This window comes from Mustela putorius, unplaced genomic scaffold, assembly GCF_011764305.1.
Source record: "Mustela putorius furo isolate JIRA1106 unplaced genomic scaffold, ASM1176430v1.1 tig00000228_pilon_pilon_pilon, whole genome shotgun sequence".
In the NCBI taxonomy this organism is placed as follows: Eukaryota; Metazoa; Chordata; class Mammalia; order Carnivora; family Mustelidae; genus Mustela; species Mustela putorius.
The window spans coordinates 40043783-40056590 of record NW_025421322.1 but is presented as its reverse complement, the minus strand read 5'-3'; the positions used below and the strand labels follow the sequence as shown (position 1 = coordinate 40056590).

Below are 12808 nucleotides of genomic sequence, written 5' to 3'. Positions count from 1 at the left end.
GGGTGGTGGCCTGGAGGAGGGGTCCAAGTGCACCTGGCAGCAGCAGGAGGAGACTGGGAGAGCCCGAAGCTTCAGCGGAGTCGCTGCGGCCAGACCCCGTGGAGGTAGCTCCTGAACGGCGCGCGCATCTGAGGATCGCGTGGGGATCCCCGTCTGGCCGCACTCCGGTGCGGACGCCGCGGACGCCGGGGCTGGGGTTTGAATCCCCGTGGGCGGCGGGCGGGCTGAAGCGAGATGGGAGGGGCGTTGGGGTGGAGCCTGGGCCGACCTGGGGCGGGGGCGGAGATAGCGGAGCCGGCGCGGGGCTGAGACTGGGCGGAGCTGGGGCGTGACCGAGAAGAAACGGAGCCGGGGGCGGAGCTGGGACGAGGCGGGGAGCGGGCGGATCTGGGGGAGTGGCCAAAATGACCGCGAGTCGGGGGCGGAGCCGGGGCGAGGATTGGGCCGAGCTGGGAAGGGGGTGGAGCCGGAGCAGGACCGAGACTGGGCAGGGGGCGGGGCCGGAGGGGGGCGGGGCAGGGGCGGGGCTGAGACTGACTGGAGCCCGGGGCGGAGACTGGGAAGAGCTGGGGAGGGGCGGGCCCGGGACGGGCCGGGGCGGGCCGGGGCCGGGCCGGGGCGGGCCCAAAGCCGGCCGGGGGCGGGCCGGGGCGGGGCCTCCAGCGGAGAGCTCACGCGCGGCGGGTGGCTTCCAGCCGCACTGGCCGCGGAGGGGCACTGCCGCGTGGTCATCGCGGGGCGCTCGGACCATCCTGCTGTCAGACCCGGGGCTCGGCGAGCGGCCGCGGGGGAGTCCCGGGCTCAGCGGAGGTACGGTGTGCTGAAGGTGACGGTTGAGGTCACCCGAAACCTTCCCCTTCGGCTGGGGACCGCAATCTTCGGGGCGGAGCTCTCCGGGAGGGGCGGGAAGCGCTGGAGCCGCGGCTCGGCCTCGCTCAGGCCTCGGGCGCCCTGAAGTCGGCTCTCGGGAAACGGGGCCTGAAGAAGTGCGGGTTTGACGTGCTGGGGAGGGCGGAGTCTAATTTAGTCCGCTGGGGTGGGGACGCGCACCCCCACCAGCCCCGAATGTCCCCGCAGGGCGGAGGGGAGTCCTAGTCCAAATTCCGCACCCCACCCCCGCCCCGCCTCTCCCCGGAGACTGGATGTCTCCATCCCAGACACCGTAGGGGAACTGGGAAGTTATTCTGCTGCTGTTCGCCCAGTGCCCCTCCGCCTGGTCCGAGCTCAGCACTGCGCAGAGCTGCGGCTGCGGCCAGGGACGCAGACCTGGAAGGCCCAAGTAGGGCGGGGCTCTGGAGGTCTTCAGGGGAGCGCGGCCCCCGCCTGGGCCCTGAAAGGAGCAGGAGTGGGGACCCACTCAGGGATACCCCAGTGACATGACTTTGGAATATAGATGAGGTTTGGTGGAGTGGGGTCTGGAGCCGGTGCCCAAGAGAGAATTCTTGAGAGGTCTTTGGTGCAAATTGGTGGTTTTATTAAAGCCCAGGGATGGGACCTGCGGGCAGAAAGAGCTGCACTGGGGTCCTGAGGAGCAAATGACTATGTACCATGGGGTTGGGGGAGGTATGGAGAAAGGGAGTTTTTCAAAAGAACTTTTATATGCTCAAGAGGACCTGCAGGGTACTGGAGGCCTCGCCATTGTCCAGGTTATTTCCCCGTAGCAAAGCACAGTAACATTAAGACAGTTGGGAGCTTCTGGGAAGAACATCACATGTCCCCCCAGGAGTGGGCGGCAGTGGGGGGGTGTAGGGTGTCACCTTCTGCTTCTTGAGCTAGCCTTCTGCTCCCTCATCACCGGGAGCAAGGTGGGGGGGGGCCGTGAGGAGAGACCCAGCCCTGGGGCCCAGTCCTGCACTCAGGGCCCTAGGTGATGGGGGGGGCAGCGTGTCAGGCTCCCACGGGGCCCTGCAGGGACCTCCCCCCGAGAGTCTGCGCCACAGGTCTCCTGTCTCGCGGATGCCTGCCTCTCCCCTTGGAATGTCCCCACCCTGGTCCCTTCTCATCTCTTTTCATGTTCCTTTCTTCAGGAAGCCTGACACTCTGGGTAGGGTGGCCCTTCTGCGCAGGTCCCCTGAGGTCCCTCAGTCCTCCTGGTGACCACCTGTCTTTGTCTCCCTCTGTGCAGCGCTGCAGTGCTTTGAGGCAACCAGGAGCTCCCGGATGGCAGGGGTCGTCTGACCCCCTGTGCCCTGCCCAGCCCACCACTCCCACTCTATCCTCTTACCTCCAGCCATGGCGGCCCTCCTCACCCTGTTCCTGGCAGCCCTGGTGGGCCTCCCTCTAGGTAAGACAGTTGGAGAACAGAGCAATGCACAGACCCCTGTTCGGGGGGTGGGGGTGGGGGAACAGGTGGGCCAGAAATGGGGAGGGAGACCAGAAGGCCTGACCACCTCCGTCCAGCTGTTCTGCCCTGAGGAAGGTGACAGGGCCTGGGGTCTGACGGGCTGGAGGAGGGGCCTCTCCAAACCAGCTCCCACCCCATGCCCTGACCCCCAGCCCAGGCTCTGGACTGCCATGTGTGCGCCTACAATGGAGAGAACTGCTTCAACCCCATGCGTTGCCCAGCCATGGTCTCCTACTGCATGACCACGCGCACGTGTGAGTCCGCGGGCGCCCCCCGCTGCCCTTCCTGGGGAGGGGGGTGTGAGGGCTGTCCTCCCCTGCCCCGGGCAGTGTGGGACCGGGAGGAGGGAGCCTCCCTGCTGCCCTCGGATTGTGGGAGCACCTGGCTGGGGGAGACCCGGCCAGGGTGGACCAACCCTGGCCCCTCGCCTGCCTCCCCTCTGCAGACTACACCCCGACCAGGATGAAGGTCAGCAAGTCCTGCGTGACCAGCTGCTTTGAGACCGTGTATGACGGTTACTCCAAACACGCCTCCACCACCGCCTGCTGCCAGTACGACCTCTGTAACAGCGCTGGCCTCGCCGTGCCCAGGACCCTGGCCCTGGCGCCCGTTCTCCTGGCTACCCTCTGGGGTCTGCTCTAAACCCCACCCCCCAGGACCCACTCCAGGACAAAGTCCTGAGAGGTTCAGCCTTTCCCTTTCACCCCGCACACCCCACCCACCAGCTGCACCCCACCCCCACCCCCACCCAGCTACCCCCAGCACTGCCTGCTAGAGGGACCCCCTCGCCTGCCTGCCACCCTGGGCCTCGCTGGGCCTCGCTCCCAGACCACGACCTTCTGTTCTTGAAAGGTCGATGTGGGCCCAGCCCTCCCAGAGGAGCCTGGTGAAGTGTGCTGCTTAGCTGGGGTCCTCTGCTGGCTGGGGAACACTGATTTGAAGGGAGACTTGGCCCGCCTTCCTGGCAGCTCTGGGAGCCAGGCTCCGCCCCAGTCCACCAGGAAGTGTGGGGAGCCGTGGGGGAACAAGTGGGGACCCAGGATGGGTGAGGGGCCATCCTGGGAAGAAGGGCTTTCTGGGGCACCTGGAGGGCTATCTTTGTGCCTCTGACTGAGGGAGCTGCCCCGAGGGAGCTGTGGCTTAGAGGCCTGAGGGAGGCCGGCCTTTGTCCCCATCTGCTGTCCCAGGTAGAAGTGCCAGGAACCCCCCTTGTCTGGGGTTTGGGGGTGGACTCAACCTAAAGAGCACCCTGAGCGCCTCCCCCGCCCCCAGAAACCTGGTAAGGGAGTCTTCCGTTTTTTGACTCTCCCCCTTCCCCACCCTGGCCTGAGGCTGGCAGGCACTTGTGGGGTGGGGGGGGGCGGGCGGGCAGCTATATTTGGTGAAGCCCAGAGCTGACACCAGGACTATTTTTGGCAGGGAGGGAAGCAAGCTGGGGGGGGGGGCGGGGTGGCCTCTGACTCTGCCTGAGCCGGGAGACAGAGGTCCCCCCGGGGCTGAAGAGCTCCCTCCTTGATGTGAAGAGCGGCGTGCTGGTGCCCCCAAGCCGGCGGGGCATTGGGACCCCCAAGAGCCCAAGAATTGGCATTATTTAAAGGGTGCCCAGCCTAGGTGAACCCCATCCCTGTCCTGGTTTGGGTAACAAGAGTCCGCCCAGCATGGACCGTGCTGGGTAAGGGTGGCCTGGGAAACACGTCTTCCTGCCAGTGGGGCCGGGCTGCGCACATGTCCTCATGCCCCAGGGCACACAGGGCTTGAGGCCTTACCTGACCAGTGTCCCCAGCTCCGGCGTCCGTAGAGGAGCCTAGGAGCCCCTTCAAGCTCTCTGGGCCTAAGTTGGCAGGACAGTGGCAAATGCTTCTATGGTGGGATTGTCCCTGGGACTCAAGAGCCTGTGGCCCGAGAGCGTGGTTCTCATGGGGGGCGGGGTGGAGCTGGACAGTGTGCCCGGAGAGTTTCACCCAGGCCCTTCTGGAACTCGAGGGACTGGGAGACCCTCGGGCGGGGTCCTCAGGCTTGACTGGCTGCCTGGACCTCCCAGAACGTCCTGGAAGATGGGCCTCATCCTGGGCCGGAAGGCGCTGCACTCGAGGACCACCTGGTCATCAGCTCAGTCCCCACGGAGACCTGGGCGTCTCTGTCCTCCGCAGCCCAGTCCAGTGTGAGCGCTCCCTTGGGGAGGCTGTGAGCAAGCCGGACCCCAGCTGCGGGCTGGAGCCCCCAGGGGTGATCAGCCTCGGGGAAGTGACCCAGCTCGCCCACAGAACTGGCTGGAAGGCCGGCCCAAGCCTCTGGCTGCAGAAGCCTGCTAGTAGGAAGGGTTGGACGTGAGCCTGCAGCCCCAGCCGCCCTTGGCCTCCTGACTCAGTGGGAGAGGCTTGGAAGCAGTTGTTAGCTTGTGTAAGACTTGTCCCGGGTCAGCGGCGTCCTAGGCCACAACTGGGAGGAGCACAGGGTCAATCCCCCCTCGCCCTGGTGGGTGATGATCTTAGAGACCTGCCTGGCCACGTTGGGGTTCTGGGGTCCCCAAGAGCAGGGAGCCGGGCTTGCCGCAGTATGGGGGTGCTTATACCTGCCTTCTGTCCCCATCTGCCCATCCTCCGCTGTAACCCAATCCAAGGCCAAGACCCAGAACATTGCACCCGGCCTGCAGGACCATGCCACACCCCTCCCTCACGCTCCCACAGCCCCCTGGCTGGCTGGGCTGTCCCCAGACCCCAGCACAGAGCCCTTGGCAGGCCCTCAGCTGATAGGGGACCCGGACCGTAGTGGGAAACCTGTGACACTGAACTCAAAGGGCAGTGCCGGTGGGGACCACACTGACGAGGACGGGAGCTGACCTCTGTCTGGCTTCCCTGTGCCCCGGCCACCGGCACATCATGACCACCCTGCAAGGAGCGAGCCATTCTCACGGCCCCTTCACAGGTGAGGCACAAATTGGGACGGGGTGCCCGGCCACCACACCCCTGCCCCGCCGAGCAGTCTTCTCCCGCCGGCTAGGAGGCTGCACCCCCGAGCCTGGGGTGGGGAAACCAAGGAGGGGTTTTATAAACTGAAAACAAACTGCGCCCGGGAAATACAAGAGCTTAGGGTCAGGAGAGCTCTAGAAGGAGAAGAGTGGAACCAGAGACTTGAGAAGCCATGAGGCCCCCAGGCAGGTGTCCAGCCCTGTATCTGTGTCCCGGTCTGGCTGGGGTTGCCAGGCTGCCCGCAGGCAGTGGGCATGTCCTCTGTGGGGAGGGGTCCCTCCAACAGAAGTGAGTACCCCCCGGACGGGAATAGAGTTGCTCCTCAAAGCTCCCTGTGGTGTCTCAAGTCTGGAAGCAGCCCAGTCTCGGTGCCCCCCGCCATGGGTCCCCTCGGGGCACAGCTGAGCAGCCGGAACTGCGGGCGCTGACCTTGGGGGCACCCTCCAAAGCGCCCGCCCCACTGCTGGGAGGGGAGGGGGGCATCCACCACCCCACCTCCCTCTGCAGTGGCTGATTTGTTCAACACCCATCTTACCGCTGGGAAGGGTACATAGAAATGGGGACGCCTCCTTCTGTCTTCTACCCCCTCCCGTGAGTTTTGTTGGGTCCCACAACTCGGGGTGCCTGCAGGTCCTCACCCACGTCTCTGAGCCTCAGCTGTCTCATTGGTAAGATGGGAATGGTCGGTCCCCCCAAGCCTAGCCTCGGGAGCATGGCCGAGGCTGTGGGTGAACGTGCCCAGCCTCGGGCCCAGCACACAGGAGGCCTCAGACGGAAGGACGGACGGGTGGACGGATGGACGGGTGGCCCCTCTTCCCTTGGTGCCACGTGCGAGGGCTGGGCCCTTCCAGGGCTGTGCCGCACCCTGGCAGCTCATGCTAAGCCCCGCAGCCCTGACCCTGACCTTGATCGGCATGAGAACCCGTCTTCCGGCCAGGGCTCCCTCCTTTGCTCACACCAGGCACCTCGGGGAGGCCGCGTCAGTGTCTCGAGTGTGAATAAACGGGTGAATACGTGCGTCCACCCTTCTCTCTGTTCTCAGCAGCCGCCGCGGCCTGCGCCAGCTCCCCTCCCTGGCCTCGCACGGCTGGTCGCGCCGGCTCCGTGGGTCCCAGACTCCAGTTCGCCCTGGCTCGTCCTGTCGCCCTTGGAGCCAGGGCTGGCATGGGACAAGGGGACGACCCAGGGGAGGGGAGCGGGCACGAGAAGCCGAGGACCCGGGGCTCCAGGGAAAAGTGACAGGCCCACCGACTCACCCGGCCTCCCTCTGAGAGGAGTCCCTAGGGGGGCCTGGGGGAGGCAGGCGGAACCCCAGGAACCCACCTACCACCCCTGCTTTTAAAGCTCTTCCCCTGGGAGCAGGGTCTGAATCCACCCAGCTCCCAGCCGGAAGGAGCCCACCCGATAGAGCAGTGGACCGAAGCCACTCGGCGTCCAGAGCAGACACAAGGATCCGTGCGGGGATAAGCTTCTGCGCTGCCCCCATGGCTTTTGGCAGAACGGTGGGGCTGGCAGGTCGCTCTGCACGTCCGGCTTCTGCTCTCACATGCACCCTTTTGGGCTCTCACCCATCACGGGACTCCTTGAAATATCTCTCTGCTCCCCGCACCTCCCCCCGCCCCCCAGCCACAGGGCACACGGGCACACTGCCGCAGGTCTTGGGCCCTGCCGTGTGAGCTCGGCGACGGCCACTAGCCCTCCTCACTCCTAGCAAGGCCGGCAGCTCTCCACCGCCAGGACCGCGGAGGACGCACCTGTTCCGGCTCTGAGGAGGGGAGCTGGTCATCGGACACCTTAGGGGGCACTTCTGGCTACCCCTAAGCTTCGCAGGCGTGTTGAGCGGGAAGGGCGAGCTCAGGCCCGTGCTGGACCCTCGATCCAGTTCCTCACAGGAAAACCAGACACTGAGCTGAGGGTCCACCCTGTGCCAGGGGGTCTTACCTGGTCCCCATGCTGCCATCTGATGGACAAAGAGGTCTGTGAGATAAACGGGGCTGAGCCTGGGGCCTGGGGGCTGGGCAGGTCCCAGCCTGGCCCCTCCGCTGAGTCAGCGGCCAGGTGAGTCAGAGCTGGCGGGAGCAGCCAATATAAGACGATGGCCTGGTACCTGCAAGCCAGCCTTGACCCAGGAAACCATGCGGCTGCTCCCTGGGCTCTTGCTGGCCGCTGCCTTGAGCCTGGAGCTGGGTGAGTCCAAGGGCCACCTCCGTCCCCACTGCTCTAAGCCAGTCCCCCAACCCCAGCCACTACCGAGCCCTGGGCTGGGGCTTGTCACCTCAGGGAAGCCCGATTCCTGTCCCCCACCCCCTTTTCTGAGCTCTAGACCCTCCCCACCTGCCATCTCCTACCTTCTGCGTGTGGATAGCACTCAGCGCTCTCCCCCACCCCCTCCTGGACCCGCAGGCCCATCCGCGGAGCCCACAGTGCTGTCCTTGTCCCTGCAAGGGCCGTCAGCCTCCCAGCGCCCTGCCCCGAGCTTGACAGCCCGCTCCCCGACAGGCTTCTCCACGCAACAGTGACCCCCACACTGAGTGAGGGCCTCTTCCAGCTCTCCGTGGTCTGCCCGTTTCCTAGGACACCCTCTTCTGGACCCTAGTGGTTCTCTTCTGACTGGGACATGGGCCTCTCCTCCTTTTGCTCGGGCTTCCTTCTGGCGCCAGTTCCCCACTCCCGCCATTTATTTCCGTGTTTGGCTGTGCCCACGTCTGCCCTTGCTGGCCAGGTCTGGTCCAGCTCCAGGCCCGGCGGACCGAATGCCTGTCTAAGGGCTTCTCGGGGAACTCTGCCTCAAATGGGGCTGCCCCACCTGGCCTCATCTTCCTAGAGCACCCGATGGGGGATGGCGTCTCCGCCCACCCACCCACAGCCCCAAAAGAAACCAGCCAGACGCCCGATCCAACCGCAGCGGCCCCACTTGCCCAGCCCTCACCTGACAAGGCCCCTGCCTCCATGCCTGGGAAGGCATCTTCCTCACGGCCTGTGGCCCTAAATGAGATGGGCACGGGGACTGTCTGGACTGCTCCTGGGCCTCGGCTCCACCCAGGGCCGTCTGGGATCCGCTGCTGTCCCCCTGCAGGAACCCCCCACCCTAGGCCCAGGCACTTGCGGGCTCTCTGTTCGGTGGGGAGGGTCTCACCAGCGAACCCTAAGAACTGCCCCAGGGTCGTCAGTGTGGATGGACAGGGGTGGGGAAAGCCTTCGTCACCCCCAGCGCTAAGTCACAGGCCCCTCCTCCCTCTGGCTCCGCCGGGGTCCAGCGGATCAGGGACGCTGCACCTGCCACAGCATTGCTGGTGTCCTCTCCCTGCTCCCGCCCAGTCCCACGCCTGCCCTGTCAGAGGGAACGCACGGGGTGCAGAGTGGGAGAGGTCCCATCTGCTGCACAGTGAGCCAGGACAGGGCGCAAGCCTGGCCGGCTGCTCCCACAGCCCTGCCCCCAGAGGCCTTTCCTTCCCCTTCCCCCTCCCCCCTCCCGCCCTCCCCCCTTCCTCCCTTCCTTCCACGAAGCTCTCCTGGCCTCCACTAGGTACAGCGGGGGATGCTCTGGGGCCGCAGAAGAGTGGGTGAAACACCCCACCCATGTCCTTCAGGTCGGAGAGGGTGGGGTGGGGAGGGAGCCCTGAGCAAGGTCACATGGGGGCAGGGACGCTGCCACCAGGCTGGGGCAGAGGTACCAGCCACATGGGGGGCATGTCAAAGGAGAGCCATCAACTCTGCCTGGAAATCCAGAAGGCCTTCTTAGAGGAGGTGGCATTTGAGGGGGGCCTGTCTTGCCAGGAAGGCAGAGGGAAGAGCATGGGCGAGGCAGGGAGGCGTCTGGGCGAATGAGAGAGGAAAGCAGAGGCGAGCGGGCGGCGGGAACTGCACTTCTCAAGGGGCTCCCTTGGGGCAGAGACACCCCAGTTTCCCAGGTGACAGTCCCCTGTCTGTCCATTAGGTGGCACACGTAGCTTACTACACCGTCCTCGGGCATGATGTGTCGGTGGCTTCAAGCAGCCGTGATGAGCTTTGTGACAGGAGCTGTCACCTTTCCTGGTCACGCGATCTCAGATCGCTCTGCAGGGCTGGCCGATGAGTCAGGGCCAACTGGGCACACTCCCATGGTGGGGACTTTGTGTCTCCATCACTGCTCTGGGGCACTGGGAGGAGGCTGCCCACAACCCCGGGGGCTGAGCAGAGGGCTCAGGGCTGGCCAGGAGATGTGTGTGCCTTGGCCAGGTGTGCGTGTGTGTGCTCGTGCACACTGGGGTTTGGTGAAAGTGTGCAGCGCCTCACGGTGCCCCCTGGCCCAGGTCGGAAAGTGTGGTGATCCGGGGCAGATCCAGGGCGACGGTGATGGCGGGGCTGGGGCAGCCAGCAGAGGCCCAAAGGATGGACTGGGGCATGGATGGGGCGGGAGGATCCCGCCCCGAACTGTGATGCCCTGAGGCTCAGAGCCTGCCCTCAGCCGGAGTGACCCCTGCAGGTGTGCACTGCGCTCACCCCGGACAGAGGCACTGAGCGCAGGAACCAGAGAAGGAGGGGCAGCCAGGGAGGGAGGAAATTCAAGGCAAGGAGCATGGTGGGGAGGGGGTGCCGAAGGACAGAGAGGCCCCCGCCGTGCCCCGGTGCGAGGACAGGGCTGATGGGCAGATCGGCCAGACATTTATGGAATGAACTTAGTATTTCAAAAGCCTCCGGGTTGTCCTCAGAAAAGAAACATTGAACAAAACTGCGCCGGCCGCCCTCCAGTCCCTTTTGTCGTCCGGCGCTCCTGTCCCCATGGCTTCCCACTCCCCACGGAGGTCAGTGAGGCCCCCCCCACCACAGCCACCAGAACAAAGGAGCCTGTGGGTCTCAGGGTTCTGCTGATGTGGAAATGGGCACGGCCACATCATGGGGAGCCCTCACCACCTTCCCCCCATCTCCGGCGCTTCCCAACCCCTCAGCTCGTTCTGTGTGAAGCTACTGCTCACGCCATCCACTGGGGGGGGGGGTCGTACAGAGAGTCCGCAAAGACTCCATCCTGCCCCCCAGCCCAATGCTGTCCTGGGCCAGGGGACTCAGCAGAGCCACCTCCAGCTGCAGCCGACCCCGCTGTGGCCCCGGGCCTGGCCACCTGCACCCTGGGAAGAGCGGTCCCGCAGGATGGAAGGGCAGAGCGCCAGCCCTGGGCTGAGGCTTGGGACAGGGTGGCCTCCCCACCCCCTTATCTAGAAGGTCTTAAGGGGCTGTGCACGCCAAGATGAGAGCCTGGGGTCCTGAGAATGAGGGGGGTCCTGGGTGGGAAGAGAGGGTGCTGTCAGGCCGGCACTGCCCACACCTGTGTCCCTCTCGATCTGTGCGTCCATCCGCCTGTCCCTCCGCCCACGGCTGACCGGCTTGTCCCTCCTCTGCTCATGGCTGCAGCGCAAGGCTTGAACTGTCACCAGTGCAAGGGCTTTGGAGGGTGCACCCATGCGTCCAGATGCCCATGGGGCTCCAACTACTGCGTCAGCATCGCCACCCGTGAGTAAGGGATGCGTGGGGTAGCCCAGCTGTGCTCTCCCTGCCCAGGAGAGGAGACCCAGGCTCAGAGGGGGCAGAACTGGTCCAGGCTCCCAACGAGGCTGGAACAGGATGGGAGGGGCACCCACTGACCTCAGTGCAGGAGAGGACTCGAGGGAGGGGGCCGGTTACACCCAGTTTGGGCGCTGACTCTTGGCTTGGTGGCAAGTGGGGCGGGGGCACAGGCAGCTCAGGGCCTCAGGGAGCTTGCACTGTTTACCTTCTGTCCACCCCAGGAGTCCCCTTCAGTGTCGCTGACCTGCCTCTGGTGACCAAATCGTGCTACAGTGGCTGCCCGGACATCTCTACCCTTGGCCTTGGCCCCCACGTGTCCATCGTCTGCTGCCAGTTCAGCCTCTGCAACACGGACTGACCGCCCCCCCCACCCTCAGCACCCCCCCCCCCGGCCCAGGGCTAAGAGACGCCCAGAGCCCCAGGCTGAGGCTGCTCAGGCAGCTGAGAGGGGGCACTGGCTGGGGGGGCTGCTCGAGCATCCCAGGGCTCAGAGCGGGAGGTCCTAAGAACTAGAGGTGGCACTGGGTGGTCCAGAGGAAGGGGGAGGGCGCCCGGCAGAGGAAGGGACCTTTGGGGGAACTGGAAAGGGGAAGCTGGAGGGAACAGAGCAGACAGGTGAGGGGGGGGGCCGGAGGCAGCTGGCCCCCACCCACGCACGGGTGCAGTCGCATCCCCGCACCCACACCCACAACCACGCACGTCCCCACACACCGCCCCCACACGCTGAGAAACTTTTAATCAGGGTTCCAGCCGGCCTCCAGCTGCGGAGTGGTCCAAGACCCTACCGGCCAGGGACGTGGCTCCTCCCCACCACATGACCCCCAGCACAGCGCCCAGCCCTTGCCTCGTCTGTACCCTGACCACGGTCCCATGAAAGAAAACGTGGAAAAGCCAGTGCGGTGGTGCAGCCACCCAGTGTGGGGGGCAGTGTCCCAGCAGAGAGTGACCCCACAGAGAGGCACAAGCAGGGCTTACGGCTAGCGGGGTGAGGGCGGCACGCGGGAAGGACAGGACTGCGCAGGCGACAATGTGGCGTGTGGCAGGTGCAGGGGCGGGGGGGGGCGGGGGGGAGGGGACCCGGCACAGGCAGCGGGTAGCTGACCACCCTGAGAAGAAAACCAAACCGGCTCTGGGCCTTCACTCCCACTCACTCGAAAGGCATTGCCACTGAATCACAGATTTAAGTGTTAAAAAGAGAGAGTGTGTGTGTTAAAGTGTTTGGCGTAGGAAACCGAGACCCCCAGCAATCCCATACCTGCGCTGGACGAACCCAAGTTCACACGAAGCCTCTCGGTGACCGCTCACACCAGCCTCCCTCGTAACAGCGACAGCGTGGATAGACAGCTCGGTCTGTCCAGACCGCGGGGTGCGTCCCCACCACCCGCGCACCCCGCGCTGCTAATGGCAGCGGCACGAAGCTGAGACCTGAGTGAGACGTCGAGAGCGAGAGGCCACATGCGGAGAACCGCAAACTGCGCTCCGCTCCCGTTTCTGCGAAGCACCCAGCACAGGCCAATGGTGGGGGGGGGGGCGGGCAGGCGGCCAGGGCAGGCTGGGAGAGCCCTGGTGTGGGGGGCTGGCAGCCCGCGGGGGTGCGGGGTCGCGGAGGCACTGGGGCGCGGGGAGGGCTCCTTCCTGAGCCTGACTGGGGAGGGCTTCAGGACCTGTGAGTGCACCAGCTCTCCGTGCGCGAACTGTACGGACGGGGACACGTGTCCAATAAAGCTGATACAAATTTCAAAGAGAAAAAAAGAAAAAGTTGTTTGCAAGAAAAACAGGACCGCACATCCAGACTGAGAAAGGTTCGCGACCGCACTAGCGCAGGAAAGGATGCGCTGCGCAAAACCAGAGCGCAGGCGACTGCGCAGGTGACCGCGCAGGCAGCCCCCACGGCGTGCCACTCCTGGGCGCAGTGAAGAGTGCTGCCCGGTCCCACCGGCAGGTTCCCCCGAGG

At 65.4% G+C, this 12808-nt stretch overlaps 2 protein-coding genes across 5 annotated transcripts; both read left to right on the top strand.

The window, feature by feature from the left end:
• The first annotated feature begins 642 nt into the window (after nt 1-642).
• Nucleotides 643-6334, top strand: LOC101690892 (ly-6/neurotoxin-like protein 1). 3 transcript variants are annotated; one of them, XM_004743649.3, is made up of 4 exons: nt 643-810; nt 2126-2284; nt 2497-2598; nt 2790-6334. In XM_004743649.3, exons 2-4 carry the CDS (start codon nt 2233-2235, stop codon nt 2984-2986), a joined length of 351 nt encoding a protein of 116 aa, XP_004743706.1. In that variant the 5' UTR covers nt 643-810; nt 2126-2232; the 3' UTR covers nt 2987-6334. The 3 variants fall into 3 exon arrangements, with proteins under 3 accessions (XP_004743706.1, XP_012907277.1, XP_044934152.1); XM_013051823.2 differs by lacking the exon at nt 643-810 and adding an exon at nt 1179-1279; XM_045078217.1 differs by lacking the exon at nt 643-810 and adding an exon at nt 1306-1398.
• Nucleotides 6335-7446: 1112 nt separating this feature from the next.
• On the top strand, nt 7447-11887 carry SLURP2 (secreted LY6/PLAUR domain containing 2). 2 transcript variants are annotated; one of them, XM_045078215.1, is made up of 3 exons: nt 7447-7500; nt 10702-10800; nt 11076-11887. In XM_045078215.1, exons 1-3 carry the CDS (start codon nt 7449-7451, stop codon nt 11210-11212), a joined length of 288 nt encoding a protein of 95 aa, XP_044934150.1. In that variant the 5' UTR covers nt 7447-7448; the 3' UTR covers nt 11213-11887. The 2 variants fall into 2 exon arrangements, with proteins under 2 accessions (XP_044934150.1, XP_012907275.1); XM_013051821.2 differs by lacking the exon at nt 7447-7500 and having other exon boundaries at nt 8915-10800.
• The last annotated feature ends 921 nt before the right edge of the window (nt 11888-12808 follow it).

Excerpts from the sequence above, each read along its gene's own strand:
- LOC101690892 (XM_004743649.3), top strand. The coding sequence starts at position 2,233 with ATGGCGGCCCTCCTCACCCTGTTCCTGGCAGCCCTGGTGGGCCTCCCT. Across the intron at positions 2,285-2,496 it reads CCTGGTGGGCCTCCCTCTAG|CCCAGGCTCTGGACTGCCAT; the intron begins GTAAGACAGTTG and ends CCTGACCCCCAG. Across the intron at positions 2,599-2,789 it reads CTGCATGACCACGCGCACGT|ACTACACCCCGACCAGGATG; the intron begins GTGAGTCCGCGG and ends TCCCCTCTGCAG.
- SLURP2 (XM_013051821.2), top strand. The coding sequence starts at position 10,560 with ATGAGGGGGGTCCTGGGTGGGAAGAGAGGGTGCTGTCAGGCCGGCACT. Across the intron at positions 10,801-11,075 it reads CTGCGTCAGCATCGCCACCC|GAGTCCCCTTCAGTGTCGCT; the intron begins GTGAGTAAGGGA and ends TGTCCACCCCAG.